Genomic DNA, 26,910 nt, shown 5'->3' with positions numbered 1-26,910 from the left:
TGGGCGTGCCTGCCCCCCCTGGCTAAACACTCCCCCCACCTGCTGTGCTGGGCGTGCCTGCCCCCCCTGGCTAAACACTCCCCCCACCCCCTCCCACACCTCCGCTGTTTCTGAGAGCCAGCACACTGCCTCTGGCTCACCCTCACAATCTCACACTCAATTCTTCGCTGCGGCTGGGAAGATATTCCACCCACCCCCCAACCCGACAGGGAGCCGCTGGGCAGTAATCAGGCGCACTTGTACACAGCAACTCAGCTGTCGGCACTGTAGTTACTTTTAACCCTTTCACAGCCCTTCCACCCTTCAGCACTGACCTGAAACTAACTTACATCTGATGTTCTGAGAATTAATATTATTCGCATAGTTGAAGATTGGCTTTACTTGTCACTCGTACATCGACACATACAGTAGAACGCGCCTTTTGGCGTCAATAAGCAATACGGTGTTCCGAAGTGTGATGGCAGAGGGAAGAAGCTGGCCCTAATCATTGAGTGTCTCCTCCCTGATGGTAATAACACGATTGGGGCGTGTCAGAGGCAGACAAAACTGGAGGAGAGTGCAGACTGTTCTGGAATGTTCTACAACTTGGTGTGAGAAGGCAAGGGTATAATGTTGAGGCTCCATGGAGTATTGTCAGCTGTTTTGGGCCCTTATCTAATGAATGATATGCTGACATTGGAGAGCTACAGTGGAGGTTCACGAAAATGATTCCAGTATTGAAAGTTTTCATCTGAGGAGCGTTTGATGGCGCTGGGCTATACGCACTGGAGTTTAGAAGAATGGGGGGGGGGATCTCATTCAAGCATATCGAATGGTGAAAGGCCTAGATAGGGTGGATGTGGAGAGGATTTTTCCTATAGCGGGGAGTCTAAGACCAGAGGACACAGCCTCAGAATAGAGGGACATCTATTTAGATTGGAGATGAGGAGGAACAACTTTAGCTAGAAGGTGGTGAATGTGTGGAATTCATTGCCACAGGTGGCTGTGGAAGCCAAGTCACTGGGTATATTTAAGGCAGAGGTTGATAGGTTCAAGAGTAGGCTTGATGGGCCTAATAGCTTAGTTCTGCTCCTATGTCTTATGGTCTAAGGCACCACAAAAAACACGTTAAAATTATGTAGAATCTTTAGTGATGAGGCTAAATCTCCAAAGGTCTGGGATTAAAAGCTGAAATTCTGGCTTGATGATGATGAGTGAAATTTCATCGACTCCACTCAGTGGAACTCTGTGTCCTGAGTATTCTGACCAGTGAAGCCTCTGAGTTTTCATCAGGGGCCCCCACCACCCAGGCCATGCTCCCTTCTCATCGCTGCCATCAGGAAGAAGGTACAAGAGCCTCACGCCACCAGGTTCAGGAACAGTTATCACCTCTCAACCATCAGGCTCCTGAACCAAAGGGGATAACTTCACTTGACTTCATTTGCCCCATCATTGAAATGTTTTCACAACTTTCAAAGACTCTTCATCTCATGTTCTCAATATTTATTGCTTATTTATTTTTTTTCTTTCTTACTGCATTTACACAGTTTGTTTGCAGTTTACAGTTCCTGATGTTTACAGTTCAATAGGTTTCAGTAGGTACATTTAATGTCAGAGAAATGTATACAATATACATCCTGAAATTCTTTACAGTAACTATTCTATAGATTTGCTGAGTATACCCGCAGAAAATGAATCTCAGGGTTCTATGTGGTGACATATATGTACTCTGATAATAAAATTTACTTTGAACTTTGAACTAATGTGCAATGCAATCCCAGCATTGCACCCACCACTCTCTGCGTAAAAAACAACCTTGCCTCTCACATACTTTCCTCCGATCATGTTAAAATTATGGCCCCTGGTATTAGCCATTTCTACCCAGGCTGTCCACTCGATTTAAGCCTCTTATCATTTGTACACCTCTTGTACTTGTGTGTGGTGAGTTCTGCCTGGATCAAAGTTCAAAGTAACTTTACAATCAAAGTATGTATTTGCTACCATGCACTACCTTGAGTTTCATTTCTCTACAAGCAAGTACGGGAGAAAAGAAAAGCAGTAGAATTTATGAAAACTGTATATGAACAAAGACTGACAAACTCACAAAGGTTTTCTCTCCCCTCCAATTCTTATTCTCTCTCCTTTCCCCCTTTTCCTTCCCCTTCCTCTCTTTCGTTCCCTCCTCCGATCCTGCCTTCTTTTCTCCCACCCCCACCCCTTCCCCCTAGGTTCCTGGGGCCCCAGCCTAATGTCAGTGAGAATCCCGCAAACCCTTTCCCTCTCTCTTCACAGCGTTGCTGTCGATGAATACCAGGCGCGGTTCTACGGCAATCTCCCTGCACCGGTTATCCTTTAACCCCAGCCTCGTGAGCTGAAACTCTCACAGGCTCTCCTTGGCTCCCTGCCCAATACTTTAAATAGTTTTTTTCTCTACGCTCCAATCCCCCTTTATATATTTTAGCTGGGTTTACATCTGCCTGGCACATGTCAATAATTGAAGCCATTTTGCATTCCAAGGTACAGATGGCAAAATGCCTGATCCTGTAAGTATTGTAAGTTCCTCAGATTGAAAGATTTTGCATCTATCTAGATGCCTTCGTTGAGGTCAAAATTCCAGTTGTGGAAACTCCTTGTCTCTGAAATGGCCTCCCCACCTCCCGCCACGGCACACCTGAAAGTTGCTGGGTTGTTATCAAAGCCAGCTAGGGTTGAATGGCCGGCCTCACTCCGTGCTGCAAGATGCACCCCAGCGGTTATGAACAGCAGGGATTTAATCCCAAACCAGGACAGGGAATATTACTGCTTTTTTTGTAATAAATTTTACTGTTGTCAGATGTACCCAGTGACAAACCTTTTGTCAGTATTTTCCCGTTCCCATGAACTGGGGAGGTGGGTCATGGTAGTGTAACGCGATGATTCTCTGTTGCACATCGATAAAAGTTGGCCAGCAATTTTTCAGGCGGGTTAGCTCTCGTTAAACACCTCGGGTAGAATAGCCTAGGACCTGTTCTAAGTCCTATTCAACAACCATGTCTCGGTGTCAGTCTTCACTGGCTCCCACTCCCAACAGCCCCTCTGCTATTAAATCCCCACACGAGTCCTTCAACTCCAACACTACGGCCCTCTCTCTGCCTTCTCCACTCTCCCCCAACACTGGTTACTCCATCAGACACGGGCCTAGCGGCCTACCTCTCGCAGCCTGGTTCTCCTCCCTCACGACATTCCTCCCCACCATTACTGTATCCACAAGAGGCACAGCCTCAGAAGGGTAACGTCTGCCACAAACGACCCCTACCATCTGGGCCATGCCATCTTCTTGCATCTATCCATGGCCAGAGGCTACAGTAGTCTGAAGGTTCAACACCAGCTCTTGAACCAACTGACAGAACTGGAAACTCTGTCTCAGTATAGTAACTGCACGTTCACTTTGCATGAAAAAAGGCCCCTTTTCTTCGAATTGTATGATTTTTGGAAAAAACCTGAATATTGTATGTTTGTTTAATGGGACTGACTCACTCACCTGGCCCAATGCTCCAGAATACCCTCAGCAAATCCCAACACTCTTCCTCTCTCACTGTCCTTCCCTAGTCTTTACTCTTACCCTTGCCCTCTCTCACTCCCTCCCCTACCCCTTCCTCTTCCAACCCCTCCCACCCCCACACCTCCCGTTCACCCCTCACCCTTCCCCCCTCCGCTTCCCCCCTCCCCTTCCCCCCTTCCCCTTACCCCTTACCCCTTCCCCCTCACCCTTTCCTTATCCCCTTTCCCCCTCCCCCTCTCCCCTCCCCTTCCTCTTCCCCTTCCCCTTCCTCTTCCCCTTCCCCCTTCCCCTTCCCCTTCCCCCTTCCCCCTCACCCTTTCCTTATCCCCTTTCCCCCTCCCCCTCTCCCCTCCCCTTCCTCTTCCCCTTCCCCTTCCCCTTCCTCTTCCCCTTCCCCCTTCCCCTTCCCCTTCCCCCTTCCCCCTCACCCTTTCCTTATCCCCTTTCCCCCTCCCCCTCTCCCCTCCCCTTCCTCTTCCCCTTCCCCTTCCTCTTCCCCTTCCCCCTTCCCCTTCCCCTTCCCCCTTCCCCCTCACCCTTTCCTTATCCCCTTTCCCCCTCCCCCTCTCCCCTCCCCTTCCTCTTCCCCTTCCCCTTCCTCTTCCCCTTCCCCCTTCCCCTTCCCCTTCCCCCTTCCCCCTCACCCTTTCCTTATCCCCTTTCCCCCTCCCCCTCTCCCCTCCCCTTCCTCTTCCCCTTCCCCTTCCTCTTCCCCTTCCCCCTTCCCCTTCCCCTTCCCCCTTCCCCCTCACCCTTTCCCCTCCCCTCCTCTCTCCCCTCCCCCTCCCTCTTCCCTCTTCCCCCTCACCCTTTTCTTATCCCCTTTCCCCTCCCCCTCTCCCCTCTCCTTCCTCTTCCCCTTCCCCCTTCCCCTTCCCCTTCCCCCTTCCCCCTCACCCTTTCCCCTCCCCTCCTCTCTCCCCTCCCCCTCCCTCTTCCCCCTCACCCTTTCCCCGTCCCCCTCCCTTCCTACCCCTCTCCCCTCCCTCCTTCCCCCTTCCCCTGCCCCTCCTCTCTTCCTGTCCTGCCTCCCCCTCCTCTCCCTCTCTCTGCCTCTCACTCGCGCACACTCTCTCACTCACACTTGCTCTCTCTCACTCGCACTCTCCCTCTCTCTGACTCTCTCTCACTCGCACTCACTCTCCCTCTCACTTGCACTTACTCTCTCTCGTGCTCTCCCTCTCACGCTCTCTCTCACTCACACACTCTCTCTCTCGCTCTCTCTCTCTCTCTCTCTCTGGCACTCTCTCACTCTTGCTCTTTCCCCCTCTCTTTCCCACTCCCGCTCTCGCACTCTCTCTCTCACTCACACTCTCTCTTTGCTTCATTGGAATGCCTCTCTCTACTTCGCTGAACTTTGTGTTACATGGCCCCCTCTCCCCCTCCCCTTCAAACCCACCGGCCTCCCCTTCAAACCCACCGGCCTCCCCTTCAATCCCACCGGCCTCCCCTTCAATCCTATCAGCCTCCCCTTTAAACCCATTGGCCTCCGCTTTAAACACACCCAGTCCCCTTCAATCCTATCGGCGTCCCCTTTAAACACACCCAGCCCCCTGGCCTCCACAGCCATCTGTGGCAATGAATTCCACAGATCCAGCACCCTCTGATGAAAGAAAGTCCTCCTCCTCTCTACTGTAAAGGGACACCCCAGTATTCTGAGGCTGTACTCTTTGGTCCTAGGTTCCCCCGCTATCGGAAACACCGTCTCCACATCCACTCCATCAAGGCCTTTCAACCTTTGATGGGTTTCAATAAGATCCTTCCCCTCCTCCTCCCCCATTCTTCTAAACTCCAGCGAGTACGGACCCAGAACCGTCATATATTAACCCTTTAATTCCCGGGATCATTCTCGTGAACCTCCTCAATGTCAGCACTTCCTCTCATAGACAAAGGGCCTGAAACTACTCACAAGGTTCCAAGTGCAGCCTAACCAACGTCTCATAAATCCTCAGCGCCACATCCTTGCTTTTATATTCCATCACCACCCCGAGGCAAGAGAACAGGTTCCAGAAGCCTCAAGGAGAACAAGCGAGTCCCCCTCATACTCCTTTCCATTGACAGGTGAGCCCTCTGTAAGACGTTTATGTGATTATGAAACACCTAGATGGAGTAGACAGCCATTTTCTTTCTCCCAGTGTTGGAATATCTAATAGCAGAGGGAGTATGGATATGGCAAAGTTATTTCCCATGGTCAGGGAGCCTAGGACAAGAAGGCACGACTTCAGGATTGAAGGACGTCCATTTAGAACAGAGATGCAGAGAAATTATTTTAGTCAGAGGGTGGTGAATCTATGGAATTTGTTGCCATGAGTGGCTGTGGAGGCCAAGTCATTGGGTGCATTTACGGCAGAGGTAGATAAGTTTTTGATTAGCCAGGGCAGCAAAAGGAATGGGGAGAAGGCAGGGGAGTGGAGGTGACTGGAGGAATTGGATCAGCCATGATTGAATGGCAGAGCAGACTCATAGTCATAGTCATATTTTATTGATCCCGGGGGAAATTGGTTTTCGTTACAGTTGCACCATAAATGATAAATAGTAATAGAACCATAAGTAGTTAAATAGTAATATGTAAGTTATGCCAGTAAATTATGAAATAAGTCCAGGACCAGCCTATTGGCTCAGGGTGTCTGACCCTCCAAGGGAGGAGTTGTAAAGTTTGATGACCACAGGCAGGAATGACTTCCTATGACGCTCAGTGCTGCATCTCGGAGGAATGAGTCTCCAGCTGAATGTACTCCTGTGCCCACCCAGTACATTATGTAGTGGATGGGAGACATTGACCAAGATGGCATGCAACTTGGACAGCATCCTTCTCAGTCACCACCGTCAGAGAGTCCAGTTCCATCCCTACAACATCACTGGCCTTGCGAATGAGTTTGTTGATTCTGTTGGTGTCTGCCACCCTCAGCCTGCTGCCCCAGCACACAATAGCAAACATGATCGCACTGGCCACCACAGACTCGTAGAACATCCTCAGCATCGTCCGGCAGATGTTAAAGGACCTCAGTCTCCTCAGGAAATAGAGACGGCTCTGACCCTTCTTGTAGACAGCCTCCGTGTTCTTTGACCAGTCCAGTTTATTGTCAATTTGTATCCCCAGGTATTTGTAATCCTCCACCATGTCCACACTGACCCCCTGGATGGAAACAGGGGTTACCGGTACCTTAGCTCTCTTCAGGTCTACCACCAGCTCCTTAGTCTTTTTCACATTAAGCTGCAGATAATTCTGCTCACACCATGTGATAAAGTTTCCTACCGTAGCCCTGTACTCAGCCTCATCTCCCTTGCTGATGCATCCAACTATGGCAGAGTCATCCAAAAACTTCTGAAGATGACAAGACTCTGTGCAGTAGTTGAAGTCCGAGGTGTAAATGGTGAGAGAAAGGGAGACAAGACAGTCCTCTGTGGAGCCCCAGTGCTGCTGATCACTCTGTCGGACACACAGTGTTGCAAGCACACGTACTGTGGTCTGCCAGTCAGGTAATCAAGAATCCATGATACCAGGGAAGCATCCACCTGCATCGCTGTCAGCTTCTCCCCCAGCAGAGCAGGGAGGATGGTGTTGAACGCACTGGAGAAGTCAAAAAACATGACCCTCACAGTGCTCGCTGGCTTGTCCAGGTGGGTGTAGACACGGTTCAGCAGGAAGACGATGGCATCCTCAACTCCTAGTCGGGTCTGGTAGGCGAACTGGAGGGGATCTAAGTGTGGTCTGACCATAGGCCGGAGCAGCTCCAGAACAAGTCTGTCCAGGGTCTTCATGATGTGGGAGGTCAATGCCACCGGTCTGTAGTCATTGAAGCCGCTGGGGCGCAGTGTCTTCAGCACAGGGACGAGGCAGGACGTCTTCCACAGCACAGGAACCCTCCGGAGCCTCAGGCTCAGGTTGAGTACATGGCGAAGTACTCCACATAGCTGAGGGGCACAGGCTTTGAGCACCCTGGTACTGACACTATCCCGTCCTGCAGCCTTGCTTGGGTTGAGATGTTTCAGCTGTCTTCTCACCTGCTCAGCTGTGAAGCCCACCGTGGTGGTTTCGTGTGGGGGAGGGGTATAGTCATGAGAGCAGGGTGGGGGACTGTGAGGAGGGGTAGGAGGGGAGAGTGGAACATGTGTTGGTTGGGGGCCAACAACAGATGGCTCATGTGGGGGATGGGCAGGGGTCACAATGTCAAATCTGTTAAAGACCCAAGTGGCCTACTTCTGCTCCTATGTATCAAGGTCCTAAATTTAAAGAAGGTGTTTGTGGCAAGTTGTCTTTTTGCACAGAATGTGCTGTGGGGGGTGATGGTAGTGGCAGATATGATAGCGGTGTTTAAGAGGCTCTTCGATACACAGATGTGCAGAGATTGGTGGAATATTTCATTCAGAGTTTCAGGAGGTTTGGTTTGTCACCAAAGACAGTTGCAAATTTCTACCAAAGTACAGTGGAGGACATTCTAACTGGCTGATGTGTAGTTGGGGGTGGGTGGGGATGGAGTTGCACAAGATTGGAAAAAGGTGCGGAGAGTTGTAAACTTAGTCCGCTCCAAGCCTCCGTAGAAATTCCACAGATTCACCACTCACTGGCTAAAGAAATTCCTCCTCATCTCTGTTCTCAAGGGACGCCCCTCTATTCTGCAGCTGTGCCTTCTTGTCTTAAATATCCAGGATATCTTCAAGGAGCGATGCCTCAGAAAGGCGGTGTCCATCATTAAAGACCCCCATCACCCAGGACATGCCCTCTTCTCATTGTTACCATCAGGGAGGAGGTACAGGAGCCTGAAGACCCACACTCAATGATTCAGGAAAAGCTTCTTCCCCTCTGCCACCCGATTTCTGAATGGACACTGAACCCATGAACACTACCTCACTACTTTTGCACTACTTATTCCATTTAATTTTATATATCTATTTCTTATTGTCATTCGCAGTTTTTATTTTTACTGTACTGTTGCCACAAAGACAGCAAATTTCTCAACAAATGTCAGTGACATTAAACCTGATTCTGATTCTGAACATTGGGTCGCGAGAAGGTCACGGTCAAAGAAACTTATTATCAAAGTACACACAGTCTACGTTGGGATGCATTAGTGATAATTTTTCAAAACTCGTTAGATTCTGGACTAGTTCCTGAGGATTGGAGGGTGGCTAATGTAACCCCACTTTTTAAAAAAAGGAGGGAGAGAGAAACCGGGGAATTATAGACCGGTTAGCCTAACGTCGGTGGTGGGGAAACTGCTGGAGTCAGTTATCAAGGATGTGATAACAGCACATTTGGAAAGCGGTGAAATGATCGGACAAAGTCAGCATGGATTTGTGAAAGGAAAATCATGTCTGACGAATCTCATAGAATTTTTTGAGGATGTAACTAGTAGAGTGGATAGGGGAGAACCAGTGGATGTGGTATATTTGGATTTTCAGAAGGCTTTTGACAAGGTCCCACACAGGAGATTAGTGTGCAAACTTAAAGCACACGGTATTGGGGGTAAGGTATTGGTGTGGGTGGAGAGTTGGTTAGCAGACAGGAAGCAAAGAGTGGGAATAAACGGGACCTTTTCAGAATGGCAGGCAGTGACTAGTGGGGTACCGCAAGGCTCAGTGCTGGGACCCCAGTTGTTTACAATATATATTAATGACTTGGATGAGGGAATTAAATGCAGCATCTCCAAGTTTGCGGATGACACGAAGCTGGGTGGCAGTGTTAGCTGTGAGGAGGATGCTAAGAGGATGCAGGGTGACTTGGATAGGTTGGGTGAGTGGGCAAATTCATGGCAGATGCAATTTAATGTGGATAAATGTGAAATTATCCACTTTGGTGGCAAAAGCAGGAAAACAGATTATTATCTGAATGGTGGCCGATTAGGAAAAGGGGAGGTGCAACGAGACCTGGGTGTCATTATATACCAGTCATTGAAAGTGGGCATGCAGGTTCAGCAGGCGGTGAAAAAGGCGAATGGTATGCTGGCATTTATAGCGAGAGGATTCGAGTACAGGAGTAGGGAGGTACTACTGCAGTTGTACAAGGCCTTGGTGAGACCACACCTGGAGTATTGTGTGCAGTTTTGGTCCCCTAATCTGAGGAAAAACATTCTTGCCATAGAGGGAGTACAAAGAAGGTTCAACAGATTGATTCCTGGGATGGCAGGACTTTCTTATGATGAAAGACTGGATGAACTAGGCTTATACTCGTTGGAATTTAGAAGATTGAGGGGGAATCTGATTGAAACGTATAAAATCCTAAAGGGATTGGACAGGCTAGATGCAGGAAGATTGTTCCCGATGTTGGGGAAGTTCAGAACAAGGGGTCACAGTTTGAGGATAAAGGGGAAGCCTTTTAGGACCGAGATTAGGAAAAACTTCTTCACACAGAGGGTGGTGAATCTGTGGAATTCTCTGCCACAGGAAACAGTTGAGGCCAGTTCATTGGCTATATTTAAGAGGGAGTTAGATATGGCCCTTGTGGCTAAAGGGATCAGAGGGTATGGAGGGAAGGCTGGGGCGGGGTTCTGAGTTGGATGATCAGCCATGATCATAATAAATGGCGGTGCAGGCTCGAAGGGCCGAATGGCCTACTCCTGCACCTATTTTCTATGTTTCTATGTTTCCATATGTGGAGAAAGGAAGTGCTTCAAGGATAACATCAAAATCAGCTGAAGAAATTGAACATCACATCTAAAATCTGGGAGGACACTTCATTCAACAGGTACACCCGGAAGAAATCTGTTCCAGAGGGAGCTGCGCTACATGAGAGCGACCGCCGCTGTCCCACAGAGACCAAGCGGCAGCTGTGAAAGGCGAGAGTGAACAACCAAAAACAACCACAGCCACCACTTACTGCACCAGAGTGTGTGGTCCCAGATCGGCCTCCAGAGTCGCCGATAGACAACCCCTGAGGAGAACATCCTACTCGACTGGAGTGATCGTGTTACTGCTACCTTGAGATTCATCTTGTTGCAGATATTTACAGGAGAAAAGAAATGCAGTAGGTTTTACAAAAATGGTGGTTGTCCATCATGTCCGACGATGACAGGAAACCTGTGCGGGAGAGTTTTTAAAGAGGAAGAGTCGTTGCACTGGGGCAGTTCCACTCTCTCAACTTCAGAAATCCGGGTCCAGTGGTACGAACAAGTGTCACAAACTGGGGTCTTCCATGGCCGCGGTGGATGACCGTGATGTCTTCTGTGCCTGGTCATGCCCTTCGCTCTCCATGGAGCATTACAGCACCGCCTTCTCACTGTAGATCTGATCCTCTGAGTGTGCCAGAGCTGACTTCACTATCCCTATTTGTCCTCTGGCTGTCCCCTGTCTCGCCGGGATATGAGGCTGCCAGCTACCCTCAGCTAGTTTAGCCCGCTTGTCAAAGTGGTGTGCGGGGATGTGGCTGCTGTCACAAGCAAACAGCCGCAGGTGAGAGCTGGGTGTCCAGTGGGAGCCAAAGGTGAGTGAGCTGTCCCGGAATGGGCAGGACATTCCCCTTCACCAGAGGTGCCCCCCGGAATGGGCAGGACAATCTCCTTCACCAGAGGTGCCCCCCGGAATGGGCAGGACTATCCCCTTCACCAGAGGTGCCCCCCGGAATGGGCAGGACATTCCCCTTCACCAGAGGTGCCCCCCGGAATGGGCAGGACAATCTCCTTCACCAGAGGTGCCCCCTGGAATGGGCAGGACAATCCCCTTCACCAGAGGTGCCCCCCGGAATGGGCAGGACAATCTCCTTCACCAGAGGTGCCCCCCGGAATGGGCAGGACTATCCCCTTCACCAGAGGTGCCCCCCGGAGTGGGCAGGGCAATCTCCTTCACCAGAGGTGCCCCCCGGAGTGGGCAGGGCAATCTCCTTCACCAGAGGTGCCCCCCGGAATGGGCAGGACATTCCCCTTCACCAGAGGTGCCCCCCGGAATGGGCAGGACAATCTCCTTCACCAGAGGTGCTACCCCTCCCTGGACCGGCCCATGCACTCCAGTTTTTATGAAAAACTGTACATAAGCAGACAAAGACTGACAAACGACCAATGTGCGAAAGAAGACAAACTGTGCAAATAAAACATAATAAAATGGTGGATTCTGGTTAACTGTGCCATTGGTTAAAAGGGCCGCCACTTATTTGGGACAACTCTTAAACAAGAAAAACTAATTGAGAAAATAGCCAGGATTCCCTTTGTTTATTTGGGACATTATGCTGCTTAATTGGGACAGAGACTATAGCTGAACAGTTTCTAACTAGCATTGATTGCACAATCTTCTGTGGTCATTGGACACTACACTGTGCTTAGAGTGGGCGTTTTGTTACTCAGCTAAACAATAGTTTGTGACTTTTTTTTAACCTTTTAACAATTTCCATGAAATTTCGGCAGCCACTTAATTGGGCGAAAAGGTACTGGTCCTGATGAACAGAATCTGTTCTATTGAGACCGAACTGTAAAGAGTCCTTGGAAGTGAGTCCTTTGTTGTGAGAACAGTTCAGTGTTGTGGTGAGTGGAGTTGCCCACACTGGTTCAGGAGCCTGATGGTTGTGGGGTAATAACTGTTCCTGAACCTGGTGGTGTGGGACCTGAGGCTCATTGTGGTGAGTGAAGTTATCCACACTGGTTCAGGAGCCTGATGGTTGTGGGGTAATAACTGTTCCTGAACCTGGTGGTGTGGGACCTGAGGCTCATTGTGGGGAGTGAAGTTATCCACACTGGTTCAGGAGCCTGATGGTTGTGGGGTAATAACTGTTCCTGAACCTGGCGGTGTGGGACCTGAGGCTCATTGTGGTGAGTGAAGTTATCCACACTGGTTCAGGAGCCTGATGGTTGTGGGGTAATAACTGTTCCTGAACCTGGTGGTGTGGGACCTGAGGCTGCTGTATCTCCTTCCCGATGGCAGCAGCATGGCCCGGATTAGACTGGACTAGTGAGTGAGCTTTAACTTTAGTTTAAATAGTTTGGCACCACCCTGTGGGTTGAAAGACCATTTCCGGTGCTTTCTGTCCAGGGTTCTGTGAGGTGCAGTTAAAATGGCCAACTAACATCTATCCGTGTCTGGTTTGTGGGATCGCACTGTACATACACTGTACATAGATTATGAGAGAAAACTGGCAGGCAACATAAAACCGGACTATAAAAGCTTTTATAGATATGTAAAAAGGAAAAGACTAGTAAAGACAAATGTAGGTCCCCTGCAGACAGAAACAGGTGAATTGGTTATGGGGAGCAAGGACATGGCAGACCAATTGAATAATTACTTTGGTTCTGTCTTCACTAAGGAGGACATAAATAATCTTCCAGAAATAGTAGGGGACAGAGGGTCCAGTGAGATGGAGGAACTGAGCGAAATACATGTTAGTAGGGAAGTGGTGTTAGGTAAATTGAAGGGATTGAAGGCAGATAAATCCCCAGGGCCAGATGGTCTGCATCCCAGGGTGCTTAAGGAAGTAGCCCAAGAAATAGTGGATGCATTAGTGATAATTTTTCAAAACTCGTTAGATTCTGGACTAGTTCCTGAGGATTGGAGGGTGGCTAATGTAACTCCACTTTTTAAAAAAGGAGGGAGAGAGAAACCGGGGAATTATAGACCGGTTAGCCTAACGTCGGTGGTGGGGAAACTGCTGGAGTCAGTTATCAAGGATGTGATAACAGCACATTTGGAAAGCGGTGAAATGATCGGACAAAGTCAGCATGGATTTGTGAAAGGAAAATCATGTCTGACGAATCTCATAGAATTTTTTGAGGATGTAACTAGTAGAGTGGATAGGGGAGAACCAGTGGATGTGGTATATTTGGATTTTCAGAAGGCTTTTGACAAGGTCCCACACAGGAGATTAGTGTGCAAACTTAAAGCACACGGTATTGGGGGTAAGGTATTGGTGTGGGTGGAGAGTTGGTTAGCAGACAGGAAGCAAAGAGTGGGAATAAACGAGACCTTTTCAGAATGGCAGGCGGTGACTAGTGGGGTACCGCAAGGCTCAGTGCTGGGACCCCAGTTGTTTACAATATATATTAATGACTTGGATGAGGGAATTAAATGCAGCATCTCCAAGTTTGCGGATGACACAAAGCTGGGTGGCAGTGTTAGCTGTGAGGAGGATGCTAAGAGGATGCAGGGTGACTTGGATAGGTTGGGTGAGTGGGCAAATTCATGGCAGATGCAATTTAATGTGGATAAATGTGAAGTTATCCACTTTGGTGGCAAAAATAGGAAAACAGATTATTATCTGAATGGTGGTCGATTAGGAAAAGGGGAGGTGCAACGAGACCTGGGTGTCATTATACACCAGTCATTGAAAGTGGGCATGCAGGTACAGCAGGCGGTGAAAAAGGCGAATGGTATGCTGGCATTTATAGCGAGAGGATTTGAGTACAGGAGCAGGGAGGTACTACTGCAGTTGTACAAGGCCTTGGTGAGACCACACCTGGAGTATTGTGTGCAATTTTGGTCCCCTAATCTGAGGAAAGACATCCTTGCCATAGAGGGAGTACAGAGAAGGTTCACCAGATTGATTCCTGGGATGGCAGGATTTTCATATGAAGAAAGGCTCGATGAACTGGGTTTGTACTCGTTGGAATTTAGAAGATTGAGGGGGAATCTGATTGAAACGTATAAAATCCTAAAGGGATTGGACAGGCTAGATGCAGGAAGATTGTTCCCGATGTTGGGGAAGTCCAGGACGAGGGGTCACAGTTTGAGGATAGAGGGGAAGCCTTTTAGGACCGAGATTAGGAAAAACTTCTTCACACAGAGGGTGGAGAATCTGTGGAATTCTCTGCCACAGGTAACAGTTGAGGCCACTTCATTGGCTATATTTAAGAGGGAGTTAGATATGGCCCTTGTGGCTACGGGGATCAGGGGGTATGGAGGGAAGGCTGGGGCGGTTCTGAGTTGGATGATCAGCCATGATCATAATAAATGGCGGTGCAGGCTCGAAGGGCCGAATGGCCTACTCCTGCACCTATTTTCTATGTTTCTATACCTTGCTGGGCATCTGTGAGATTCAGAGGATAGTCCCAGTAGTGGTTCAGGATGCTGGGGTAGAGTTGGAAGTTGTTAAACCTGGGACCCTGTAAGTCCAGACGGAGGGGGTAGTGTCCGGGATGGAGGAGGGCGTCTGTGTCCCGCACAAAGGGGAGAGAATTCAGTGTCCTGGACGGAGGGGTGGGAATTCGGTGTTCCGGACGGAGGGGGGGCGTGGATTAAGCTGGTATCCCGGATGGACAGGGGTGAATTTGGTGTCCTGGACGGAGGGGGGGGATGAAGCCAGTATCCCAGACGGAGGGGTAGGAATTCGGTGTCCCGGACAGAGGGGGTGGAATTCGGTGTCCCGGACAGAGGGGGTGGAATTCGGTGTCCCGGACAGAGGGGGTGGAAGTCGGTGTCCCGGACGGAGGGGTGGGAATTCAGTGTCCCGGATGGAGGGGGGTTGGATTAAGCTGGTATCCCGGGTGGACGGGGGGGAATTCGGTATCCTGGACAGAGTGGGGGATGAAGCCAGTATCCCAGACGGAGGGGTAGGAATTCGGTGTCCCGGATGGAGGGGGGGATGAAGTCGGTGTCCCGGACGGAGGGGGGAAATTCGGTGTCCCAGACGGAGGGGGGATATTCGGTGTCCCGGACGGAGGGGGGATTTCGGTGTCCGGGACGGAGGGGGTGGAATTCGGTGACCCGGACGGAGGGGGAGGATGAAATCGGTGTCCCAGTCAGAGGGGGGAAATTTGGTGTCCGGGACGGAGGGGGGAAATTCGGTGTCCCAGACGGAGGGGGGGAATTCGGTTACTCAGATGGAGGGGTGGATGGAATTCGGTGTCCTGGATAAAGGGGGGAAATTCGGTGTCCCAGACGGAGGGGGGGAATTCGGTGACCCAGACGGAGGGGTGGATGGAATTTGGTGTCCCGGACAGAGGGGAGGGGGGAGGGCTGAATTCAGTTTACCAGACAGAGGGGAGGGAAGTCGGTGTCCCGGATGAGGGGTGGGAGGAATTCAGTGTCCCGGACTGACGGTGGGGATGAAGTCGGTGTCCTGGACAGAGGGGAGTGGGAGGGTGGAAGTCAGTGTCCCGGATGGAGGGGGGGAGGGGGTCGGATGAAGTCGGTGTCCCGGACAGCGGGGAGGGGTGTCAGACGGGGAGTGCAGATGGGTATCAGGTCAATGCTGACAGCTCCTCCTGTCACTCCTCCCGCAGACTGGGCGAGGATTTCTACCGGGAGGCGATGGAGCACTGTCGGAGTTATAATACCCGTCTGTGTGCAGAGAGGAGCATGAGGCTGCCATTCCTCGACTCGCAGACTGGCGTTGCCCAGAACAACTGCTACATCTGGATGGACAAGACCCACCGAGGGCCAGGTAGGTTCACCTTCCTCCCGTGTAGGGGGAACGGCAGGGGAGGGATGAGGGGATGGGGGGAGCAAGGGAATGAGAGGGGAGGGAGGGGTAAGGGAAGGGATGGGGGGAGGAGTTTAAGGGAATGCAGGGGTGAGAGAGGGGAAGGTAACAGATGAGGATCAGGTTCGAGGTTTGGACAGGAGGTATGTTGAGTGTCAAGGGGTCCAAATGGAGGGGGTGGGGTTGAGGTGAAGAGGGGGAGGTTTGCAGCTGAGAGTCATGGAATTGAACAACATAGAAAAGGCCCTTCAGCCCAAATAGTCTATGCTGACCAATGGTCCCGTAAAATATCCCAACTGCAACAGGGCAGATGAAGTTCCTGGAGATGAGTGAGAGGAGATGGAGGAGGTGTGAGGTGGAGGGTGTTGGGGTGAATGTTGAGGATTCGGGGTGAGTTCGGAGTCGGGGTGAAGTGTTGGGGTTGGTGTGCAGATGGGCGAATGGCGATGCAGATAGGTGCAGCCTATGGTTTTGGCAGTGGGAATTTTGGGGAGTTTGAAGTTGAGAAAGATGCTCCAAAAATGCACAATTACCTTGCCCATCTTTGGTGAAATGGTGCTGGTACTCGTGGGGTTAACTCATTCTGTGTCCAGGTTGTCTCTGTGTCCGTGCTCCCTGTCCTGTGTCTGAACCCCTTGTCCATGCTCCCTGTCCCGTATCTGATCCCGTGTCCGTGCTCCCTGTCTCATGTCTGAACCCCTTGTCCATGCTCCCTGTCCCGTGTCTGATCCTGTGTCCGCCTTCCCTGTCTTGTGTCTGAGCCTGTGTTTGTGTTCCCTGTCTCGAGTCTGATCCCGTGTCCGCGTTCCCTGTCTTGTGTCTGATCCTGTGTCCGTGTTCCCTGTCTCATGTCGGTACCCCATGTCCATGTTCCCTGTTTTATATCCATGCAACTTGTCTGTGTTCCCTGGCCTGTGTCTGTTCCTGTGTTGTGTTCCCTGTCCTGTGTTTTGAGCCCTGTATCTGTGTTCCCTGTCTGTCTCATGTCTGAACCTTGGGTCTGTGTTCTGTATGTCCTGTCTGAAATCCATTTCCGTGTTCCCTGTCCTGTGTCTGATTCCTGTATACGTTTTCATTGTCCCATGTCTGAGCTCTGTTTCTGTGTTTGCTGTCCCGTGTCTGAGCTCCGTGTGTGCATTCTGTGTCAGGCAACAATTATGGCTTTAGTCCTTGGAATGTAGGAGAATGAGGGGTGACCTTGTGGAGTGTTTAAAATCACTAGTAGTGACTTTGTTGAAGTGTTTAAAATCACGAGGATGACCTTGTAGAGTGTTTAAAATCACAAGGGGTGACCTTGTAGAGTGTTTAAAATCACGAGGGGTGACCTTATGGAGTGTTTAAAATCATGAGTGGTGACCTTATGGAGTGTTTAAAGTCACGAGGGGTGACCTTATGGAGTGTTTAAAATCACAAGTGAGCCTTGTTGAGTGTTTAAAATCATGAGTGGTGACCTTATGGAGTGTTTAAAATCACGAGGGGTGACATTGTGGAGTGTTTAAAATCACGAGAGGTGACATTGTGGAGTGTTTAAAATCACGAGGGGTGACATTGTGGAGTGTTTAAAATCATGAGTGGTACAGAAGAGTGAGTACACTTGAGTCTTTCTCCAAGGGAAAGGGAATCAAACCCAGAGGTATAAGGTGGGGGGGGGGGGAAGAGGCTCAAAAGACACCAGGAGGGCGAATTCTCCAGGCCGAAGGGTGTTGTGTAGATAGCTCCAGAAAGTCGATGACTCCGGGATTGTACCCGTCTGAAATTTGTAACTCAAATTGTTTTTGCTTCCCCGATCCTGTAGGCTTGGGCCCAGGACAGCTGTACACCTACCCGGCCCGTTGTTGGCGTAAGAAACGGCGCCTAAACATCTTGGAAGATCCACGACTTCGGCCCTGTGAAATTAAACTCGGTAAAAGAGCCTTCTTTCTAATTTTTTACTCCCTTGATCTGCACTCAGGTTTGAGGGCAAGTCTTTAAAATGATTATTGGTGTTTTCAGTAAGTTCTCCCCTTTCCCACTTGTTTGGTGAATGAGCCCACAGCCGACCAGAGCAGGGGGTCAGCAGCACTCAACGCCACATTGACGTGGGGAGGACACTTCTATTTGTGTTCAAAACTGGGACCTGGTCCATCACAACAAAAAAATTCAAAATTGCAAAAGTCACCCCTCGTGATTCCGGAGAATCCCCTCTCCACAGAGCAATGGGATATGGAAGCAACACACACAAAATGCTGGGGGACTTAGCGGGCCAGCCAGCATCTCTGGAAAATAGTACAGTCGGCGTTTCGGGCAAAGGGGAAGGGTCCTGGCAAAGGATCTCAACCCGGAAGGTCACCTGTACTCTTTTCCATAGTTGCTATAACTATAACAGGCTCAATGAAAGATCAACCAGAGTGCAGAAGATAACAAACTGTGTAAATACTAATGTAAATAAATAACAAGAACATGAGATAATGGGATAAAGAATCCTTAAAGTGAAATCATTAGTTGTGGGAACAACTCAATGGATGTGTGAAGTGAGTGCAGTTATCCCCTTTTGTTCAAGAACCTGATGATTGGGAGCTGAATGTCCCAACACATTCTATCGGACGGATAGGAAGGTAGGCAGAGGGGGTGGTGTGGCTCTGCTGGTAAAGAATGGCATCAAATCAGTAGAAATATGTGACATAGGATTGGAAGCTGTTGAATCCTTGTGGGTTGAGTTAAAAAACTGCAAAGGTTAAAGGATGCTGATAACAGTTATATACAGGCCTCCCAACAGTAGCTGGGATGTGGACCACAGATCACAACAGGAAATAGAAATGGCGAGTCAAAAGGGCAACATTATGGAAGTCATGGGAGATTTTAACATGCAGGTCGGGTTGGTAATGGGTCTCAAGAGAGTGAGTTTGTTGAATGCCTAAGAGGTGGCTTTTTAGAGCAGTTTGTCGTTGAGCCTACTATGGGATGAGCTATACTGGATTGGGTGTTATGTAATGAACCAGAGGTGATTAGGGAGCTTAAGGTAAAGGAACTCTTAGGAACCAGTAATCACAATATGATTGAGTTCAACTTGAAATTTCATAGGGAGAAAGTAAAGTCTGATGTTGCAGTATTTCAGTGGAGGAAGGGAAATTACAGTGGTATGAAAAAGCAGTTGACCAAAGAAAATTGGAAGGAGCTGGGAGAAATGAGGAAGGTGCAGGATAGATGTATTCTAAAAAAATGAAGAAATACTGAAATGGTAAAATAGTACAACCGTGGCTGACGAGGGAAGTCAAAGCTATTGTAAAAGTAAAAGAAAGGGCATACAACAAAGCAAAAATTAGCAAGAAGGTAGAGGATTGGGAAGTCTTTAAAACCTACAGAAAGCAACTAAAAAATCATTAGAAGGGAAAAGAAGAAATATGAAAGCAAGTGAGGAAATAGTATCAAAGTGGATGGTAAAAGTTTTTTCAAGTACGTTAAAAATAAAAGAGAAATGAGAGTGGATATAGGACCGCTAGAAAATGAGGCAGGAGAAATAATAACAGGGGACAAGGAGATGGCTGATGAACTAAATGGGTATTTTGCATCAGTCTTCACTGTGGAAGACAGTAGCAGTGTGCCAGATGTTGTAGTGTGTGAAGGAAGAAAAGTGAGTGCAGTTACTATAACAAGGGAGGAGGTGTTCAAAAAGCTGAAAGACCTAAAGGTACATAAGTCACCCGGACCAGATGAACTGCAATCTAGGGTTGTGAAAGAGGTAGCGGTAGAGATTGAGCTGGTATTAAAAATGATCTTTCAAACATCATTGGACTCTGGCATGGTGCCAGAGGACTGGAAAAATACAAATGTCACTCCACTCTTTAAGAAAGGAGGAAGGTACCAGAAAGGAAATGATAGACCAGTTAGCCTGACCACAGTAGTTGGGAAGATGTTAGAGTCAATTGTTAAGGATGAGGTGATGGAGTACTTGGTGACAGTACAAAGTCAGCATGGTTTCCTTAAGGGAAACCCTACCTGATGAACCTATTGGAATTCTTTGAGGAGATTACAAGTAGGATAGATAAAGGGGAAGCAGTGGATGTTGTATATTCAGACTTTCAGTAGGCCTTTGACAAGGTGCCACACATGTGGCTTGTTACCAAGTTAAGAGCCCATGGTATTACAGGAAAGTTACTAACATGGTTAGAGCATTGGCTGATTGGTAGGAGGCAGCGAGTGGGAATAAAAGATCCTTTTCTGGTTGACTGCCACTGGTGTACCGCAGGGGTCGGTGTTGGGGCCACTTTTTTTTTATGCTGTATATCAATGATTTAGATGACGGAATAGATGGCTTTGTTGCCAAGTTTGGAGATAATACAAAGATTAGTGGAGGGGCAGGTAGTGTTGAGGAAACAGGTAGGATGCAGAAGGACTTAAGACAGATTAGGAGAATGGGCAAGAAAGTGGCAAATGAAATACAATGTTGGAAAATGCATGATCATGTGCTTTGGTAGTAGAAATAAATGTGCAGACTATGTTTTAAACGGGGAGAAAATCCAAAAATTTGAGATGCAAAAGGACTTGGGAGTCCTTGTGCAAAACACCCTAAAGGTTAACTTGCAGGTTGGGTCGGTGGTGAGGAAGGCAAATGCCATGTTAGCATTCATTTCAAGAGGTCTAGAATAGAAGAGCAGGGATGTGATGCTGAGGATTTATGAGGCATTGGTGAGGCCTCACCTTGAGTATTGTGAACAGTTTTGGGCTCTTCATCTAAGAAAAGATGTGCTGGCATTGGAGAGGGTCTAGAGGAGGTTCACAAGGATGATTCCAGGAATGAAAGAGTTACCATATGAGGAACATTTGATGGCTCTGGGTCTGTACTCATTGGAATTTAGGAGGATGAGGGGGAATCTCATTGAAACCTTTCAAATGTTGAAAGGCCTAGACAGAGTAGATGTGGAAAGGATGTTTACAGTCTAGGAATAGAGGGCACAGCTTCAGGATAGAGGGGCACCCTTTCAAAACAGAGATGTGGAGAAATTTCTTTAGCCAAAGGGTGGTGAATTTGTGGAATTTGTTGCCACATGCAGCTGTGGAGGCCAAGTCGCTGGGTGTAGTTAAAGCAGAGGTTGATAGGTTCTTAATTGGCCACGACATCAAAGGTTACAGGGAGAAGGCCAGGGACTGGGGCTGAGGGGGGAAAAAAGGATCAGCCATGACTGAATGGTGGAGCAGACTTAATGGGCCAGATGGCCTCATTCTGCTCCTATGTCTTATGGTCTTATGGTCTATGGTTGAGGAGTAGTAACTGTTCTTAAACCTGGTGGTGAGAGTCCTGAGGTTCCTGTACCTTCTATCTAATGGCAGCAGTGAGAAGAGAGCATGGCCAGGGTGGTGGGGATCCCTGATGATGGATGCTGCTTTCCTATGACAGTGTTTCATGTAGATGTGCTCAATGGTTAGGAGGGCTTTACCTTGATGTACTGGGCTGAATCCACTACCTTTTGGAGGATTTTCTATTCATGGGCATTGGTGTTTCCATACCAGGTTGTGGTGCAGCCAGTCAATACACTCTCCACCGCACATCTATACATATAGAAGTAGAATTAGGCCATTCTTCCCATTGAGTCTGCTCTGCCATTCCATCATTTCTAATTATTATAGCTCTCAATCCCACTCTGGCCTTTTACCTCTTCTCAGCTGCCTATCACCTCTCCTTGGGTCCCCTCCTCCTTCCCTTTCTCCCATGGTCCACTCTCCTCTCCTATCAGATTCCTTCCTTTCCAGCCCTTTACCTTTCCCACCCACCTGGGTTCACCTATCACCTTCCAGCTAGCCTCCTTCCCCACCACCCCACCTTTTTATTCTGCTGTCTTCTCCCTCCCTTCTCAATTCTGAAGAAGGGCCTTGGCCTGAATCGTCGACTGTTGATTCATTTCCATAGATGCTGCCTGACCTGCTGAGTTTCCCTGGTAACTTGTGTGTGTTGCTTTGGATTTCCAGCATCTGCAGACACTTCTCATGTTTTTCTGCCTTCTCCCTGTAACCTTTGACCCCCTTCCCTTACTACTTCCACTTTAACATTACCCAGCGGTTTGGCCTCCACATGCTGCCTGTGGCAATGAATTCCACAGATTACCTGTATGAATCACCACACGCTCTTCCTCATCTCTGTTCTAAAGGGACATCCTTCTGCTCTGAGGCTGTGTCCTCTGGTCCACATCCTCTCCACGTCCACTCTATCTAGGCCACATCTGCTTGAGATACATCAACTTTGAACTTTGAACTGTGAAAAGCTTTTGTTTCCCATGCCACCTGGACAGATTACTGACTCACTGCCCGTTACGCCGCTGGTGTTTAGGGCAGCAGTGAAGGTCCCCCATCACTGGTGGTGTTCAGGGCTTCCTTCATCGTGTCAGTAGCTTCCTCTTGGTTTTCACTACTGTCAGTCACCCAATCCCGGGTAGAGACTCAGGAATACTGTCACACTCAGATGCAGAAGGATTCTTCATTGCTGTTTCTGTAACAGTTTTGTTTGACCAGTCAGGGTTGTAGCCGTGAGGTGAACCCCCAAACCTGGAGGACTGGTGGACCACTCTGAGTCTGCCCTCTACCCTTTGACCTGTTTGACATGGGTGACCCTACCAAGAACCAAATGACTGAGGCAAAGCAATGGGTCATTGAGGCACACAAGCCTCAAACCTCGACGATGCTGTGGTCCTCTTGGACAAAATACATTGATGTATTAAAAAGAAATTGTACTGTAGTTGTTGGTAAGCAAAGTGCAGGGGGCCATGACGAGATCAAAGGGGTCTTCCTTCAGTGTGTGAGAGGTCCAGTCAAGGGTCTGCCAACACTGGGATGAAGCTGTCTTTGAGCCTGGTGTACATGCTTTGACCTGTTTGACATGTGTGACCCTACCAAGAGCCAAAGCATGAAGCCCTGACTCCAGCCAACACAACTCTCTGGGTCATTGAGGTCTGGGCCTGCCAACACTGGGATGAAGCTGTCTTTGAGCCTGGTGTACGTAGTTTTGTAGATTTTGTATTTACTTGCCAATGAAAAGAGTGCCTGTCCCAGGCGGGAGGGGCTGAATGCATGGACCGACATATCAGAATGGGAATGGGAAGGCGACTTGCAGTGGGCCATGTTGCCTCTCGCGACAGAGAGAGCAAAGTAGCTTGACGAAGTGGTCCTCAATCTGTGTTGGGTCTCACCGATGTAAAGCAGGCCACACTGGATACAAGTGCTGCTTCACATGGAAGGTCTACTTTTGGCCGGGAATCATGGTGAGGGGAGAGATGTAGAGGCTGGTGGGTGAAGGCAGAGGATAGTAAAACCCATCTGGAGCATCCCCGCGGCCTCCCTTCCCCCATATGTAACACTTACCAGGAGCGTTGGAGATGAAGAGATCAAAACATTGTTGGGAACCCCTACCACCCACCCCACAATCTCTTTGACCCACTACCCATCAGGAAGGAGGTACAGGGACATCAGGACTAGGACTGCCAGACTGGGTAGCAGCTTCTTCCCCCAGGCTGTGAGAGTAATGAATACCCTGCCACCCCCGAGGTCTCGTTCCCAGAACAGCGAGCTGCTTACTGTTTACCTGAGCTGCACAATTGATATACATTTTAAATTATATTTTATTAGCTTATCTCTGTTTTATGTGCTGTGCGTGATATAAGTTTTGAGAGTGCACTGAGCTGCAGAGGAAGCTTTGTTCATTTGGTTGTATAGTCATAGTCATACTTTATTGATCCCGGGGGAAATTGGTTTTCGTTACAGTTGCACCATAAATAATAAATAGTAATAGAACCATAAATAGTTAAATAGTAATATGTAAATTATGCCAGGAAATAAGTCCAGGACCAGCCTATTGGCTCAGGGTGTCTGACCCTCCAAGGGAGGAGTTGTAAAGTTTGATGGCCACAGGTAGGAATGACTTCCTATGACGCTCTGTGTTGCATCTCGGTGGAATGAGTCTCTGGCTGAATGTACTCCTGTGCCCACCCAGTACATTATGTAGTGGATGGGAGACATTGTCCAAGATGGCATGCAACTTAGACAGCATCCTCTTTTCAGACACCACCGTCAGAGAGTCCAGTTCCAACCCCACAACATCACTGGCCTTACAAATGAGTTTGTTGATTCTGTTGGTGTCTGCTACCCTCAGCCTGCTGCCCCAGCACACAGCAGCAGACATGATCGCACTGGCCACCACAGACTCATAGAACATCCTCAGCATCGTCCGGCAGATGTTAAAGGACCTCAGTCTCCTAAATAAGTATTCACCCCTCCCCCCTTGGAAGTTTTCATCTTTTATTGTTCTACAACATTGAATCACATTCGATTTAATTTGGCATTTTTGATACTGATCAACAGAGATAGACTCTTTCTTGTCAAAGTGGAAATAGATCTCTAAATTAATTGCAAATATAAAACACAAAATAATTGATTGCACAAGTATTCACCCCCTTTAATACGACACATCAAATCATCACTGGTGCAGCCAATTGGTTTTAGAAGTCACATAATTAGTTAAATGGAGATCACTGTGTGCAGTCAAGGTGTTTCAATTGATTGAAGTAAAAATACACCTGTATCTGGAAGGTCCAACTGCTGATGAGTCAGTATCCTGGCAAAAGCCACACTATGAGGACAAAAGAACACTCCAAGCAACTCCGTGAAAGGGCTGTTGAAAAGCACAAGTCAGGAGATGGACACAGGAAAATTTCCAAGTCATTGAATATCCCCTGGAGTACAGTTCAGTCAATCATCAAGCAATGGAAAGAATATGACACAGCTGTAAATCTGCCTAGAGCAGGCCATCCTCAAAAACCGAGTGACCATGCAAGAAGGGGACTAGTGAGGGAGGCCACCAAGAGACCTATGACAACTCTGGAGGAGTCACAAGCTTCAGTGGCTGAGGTGGGAGAGACTGTGTATACAACCGTTGCCCGGGTTCTTCACCAGTCACAGCTTTATGAGAGAGTGGCAAAGAGAAAACCACTGTTGGAAAAAAAAAACTCACATGAAATCTCAGCTAGAGTTTGCCAGAAGGCATGAAAGTCAGCTGGAAGAAGGTGCTATGGTCTAATGAAACCAAAATTGATCTTTCTGGCCATCAGACTAAGCACTATGTTTAGCATAAGCCAAACACTGCACATCATTAAAAATACACCGTCCCTACCGTGAAGCATGGTGGTGGCTGCATCATGCTATGGGGATGCTTCACTGCAACAAGCCCTGGAAGGCTTGTGAAGGTAGAGGGTAAAATGAATGCAGCAAAATACAGGGAAATCCTGGAGGAAAACCTGATGCCGACTGCAAGAGAACTGCGACTTAGGAGAAGATTTGTTTTCCAGCAAGACAATAACCCCAAGCATAAAGCCAAAGCTACACAGGAATGGCTTAAAAATTAACAAAGTTAATGTCCTGGAGTGACCAAGTCAGAGTCCAGACTAAATGAGAATTTGTGGCTGGACTTGAAAAGGGTTGTTCACTTACGATCCCCATACAAATCTGACAGAGCTTGAGCAGTTTTGTAAAGAATGGGGAAAATTGTAGTGTCCAGATGTGCAAAGCTCATACTTTATTGTCGCCAAACAATTGGTACTAGAACGTACAATCACCACAGCAATATTTGATTCTGCGCTTCACACTCCCTGGATTACAAATATTAAAGTATTATAAATATTAAAAATAGTTAAAATTAGTAAATATTAAAAATTTAAATTATAAATCATAAATAGAAAATAGAAAAATGGGAAGTAAGGTAATGCAAAAAAACCGAGAGGCAGGTCCGGATATTTAGAGGGTACGGCCCAGATTCGGGTCAGGATCCATTCAGCAGTCTTATCACAGTTGGAAAGAAGCTGTTCCCAAATCTGGCCGTACGAGTCTTCAAGCTCCTGAGCCTTCTCCCGGAGGGAAGAGGGATGAAAAGTGTGTTGGCTGGGTGGGTCGTGTCCTTGATTATCCTGGCAGCACTGCTCCGACAGTCGAATAGAGACCTATCCACACAGACTCAAGGCTGTAATTGCTGCCAAAGGTGCATCTACTAAATATTGACTTGAGGAGGGTGTGAATACTTATGCAATTAATTATTTTGTGTTTTATATTTGTAACTAATTTAGATCACTTTGTAGAAATCTGTTTTCACTTTGACATGAAAGATTCTTATTTCTGTTGATCAGTGTCAAAAAGCAACAAAGTAAATCCACTGTGATTCAATGTTGTAAAACAATAAAACATGAAACTTCCAAAGGGGGGTGAATACTTTTTCTAGGCCCTGTGTGACGTCAATAAACTTGAACCTGATCGGTAGAAGATGACCGGAGAAACGAAGGGGCTGGAGGAGCTGGGGAGGGTGAAGGTGGGTACAGAAATGGACGGCTGATGCGAAGGGGGCAGGAAAGCTACAAGGTTAAATGAAAAGGTGAGGGTGAGGGAGATGAGGGCAGCTGATGTGGAGTGGAAATGCTAGCACAGGGCAGATGACTCGAACAGCCCACCCGTTCGAAGCTACTTCTGCACGATGTGGGACCATCCCTTTAAGATCGTCATGGCGTGCCCTTCGGGGCAGAGTGTTACAAGCCATTGATAAGCCTGATTGATTGATGAGAACTACCCCGGGGTCAGTGATCAGCTCTACTCTCTGATCGATTGGCCCTTTCTTTCATACTGAAACGTGGCAGCTTGTCAGAACTGCGTGATTATCACCATTTTAACAAGGTCTGATTGGCGCTAATCAATTCTCCTTCATGGCTCCTGGGACCCAGCTAATAACTGATAGGCCATTTAATTAGTGGCCAGAGAATTAACGCTTCTTCCTCACTGACAAACTCTGAGTACACAGTTAAAACCAAGTTGGTTAAGTGGGGTTGATTCCCCGAGAAAGCCTGTGTGGTCCTGAACACTCCATGTAACATGGTACCGTAGCAATTAGCGCCATTACAGCGATCACCAATCGGAGTTCAGTCCCTGCCGCGTCTTTAAGGAGTTTGTACATTCTCCCCCTGGGGAGACTACGTGGCTGTCCTCCCACAGTCCAAGGGCCTATGGGTTAGGGTTACCTGAGTTGTGGGCTCCTGCCCCCCTGGAACATCCT

General features: G+C 48.4%; 1 protein-coding gene across 1 annotated transcript in view; it reads left to right on the top strand.

The window, feature by feature from the left end:
* The window catches only part of dpf1 (double PHD fingers 1), a 119,917-nt gene that overhangs the window by 16,903 nt on the left and 76,104 nt on the right, over positions 1 to 26,910 (top strand). The window contains 2 exon segments of the mRNA XM_072274501.1: positions 15,658 to 15,818; positions 17,653 to 17,760. Of these exon segments, the coding sequence (XP_072130602.1) occupies positions 15,658 to 15,818; positions 17,653 to 17,760 (269 nt within the window).

This window comes from Mobula birostris, chromosome 12, assembly GCF_030028105.1.
Source record: "Mobula birostris isolate sMobBir1 chromosome 12, sMobBir1.hap1, whole genome shotgun sequence".
In the NCBI taxonomy this organism is placed as follows: domain Eukaryota; kingdom Metazoa; phylum Chordata; class Chondrichthyes; order Myliobatiformes; family Myliobatidae; genus Mobula; species Mobula birostris.
The sequence above is the reverse complement of the archived record's forward strand: the minus strand, read 5'-3'. Positions and strand labels throughout refer to the sequence as shown.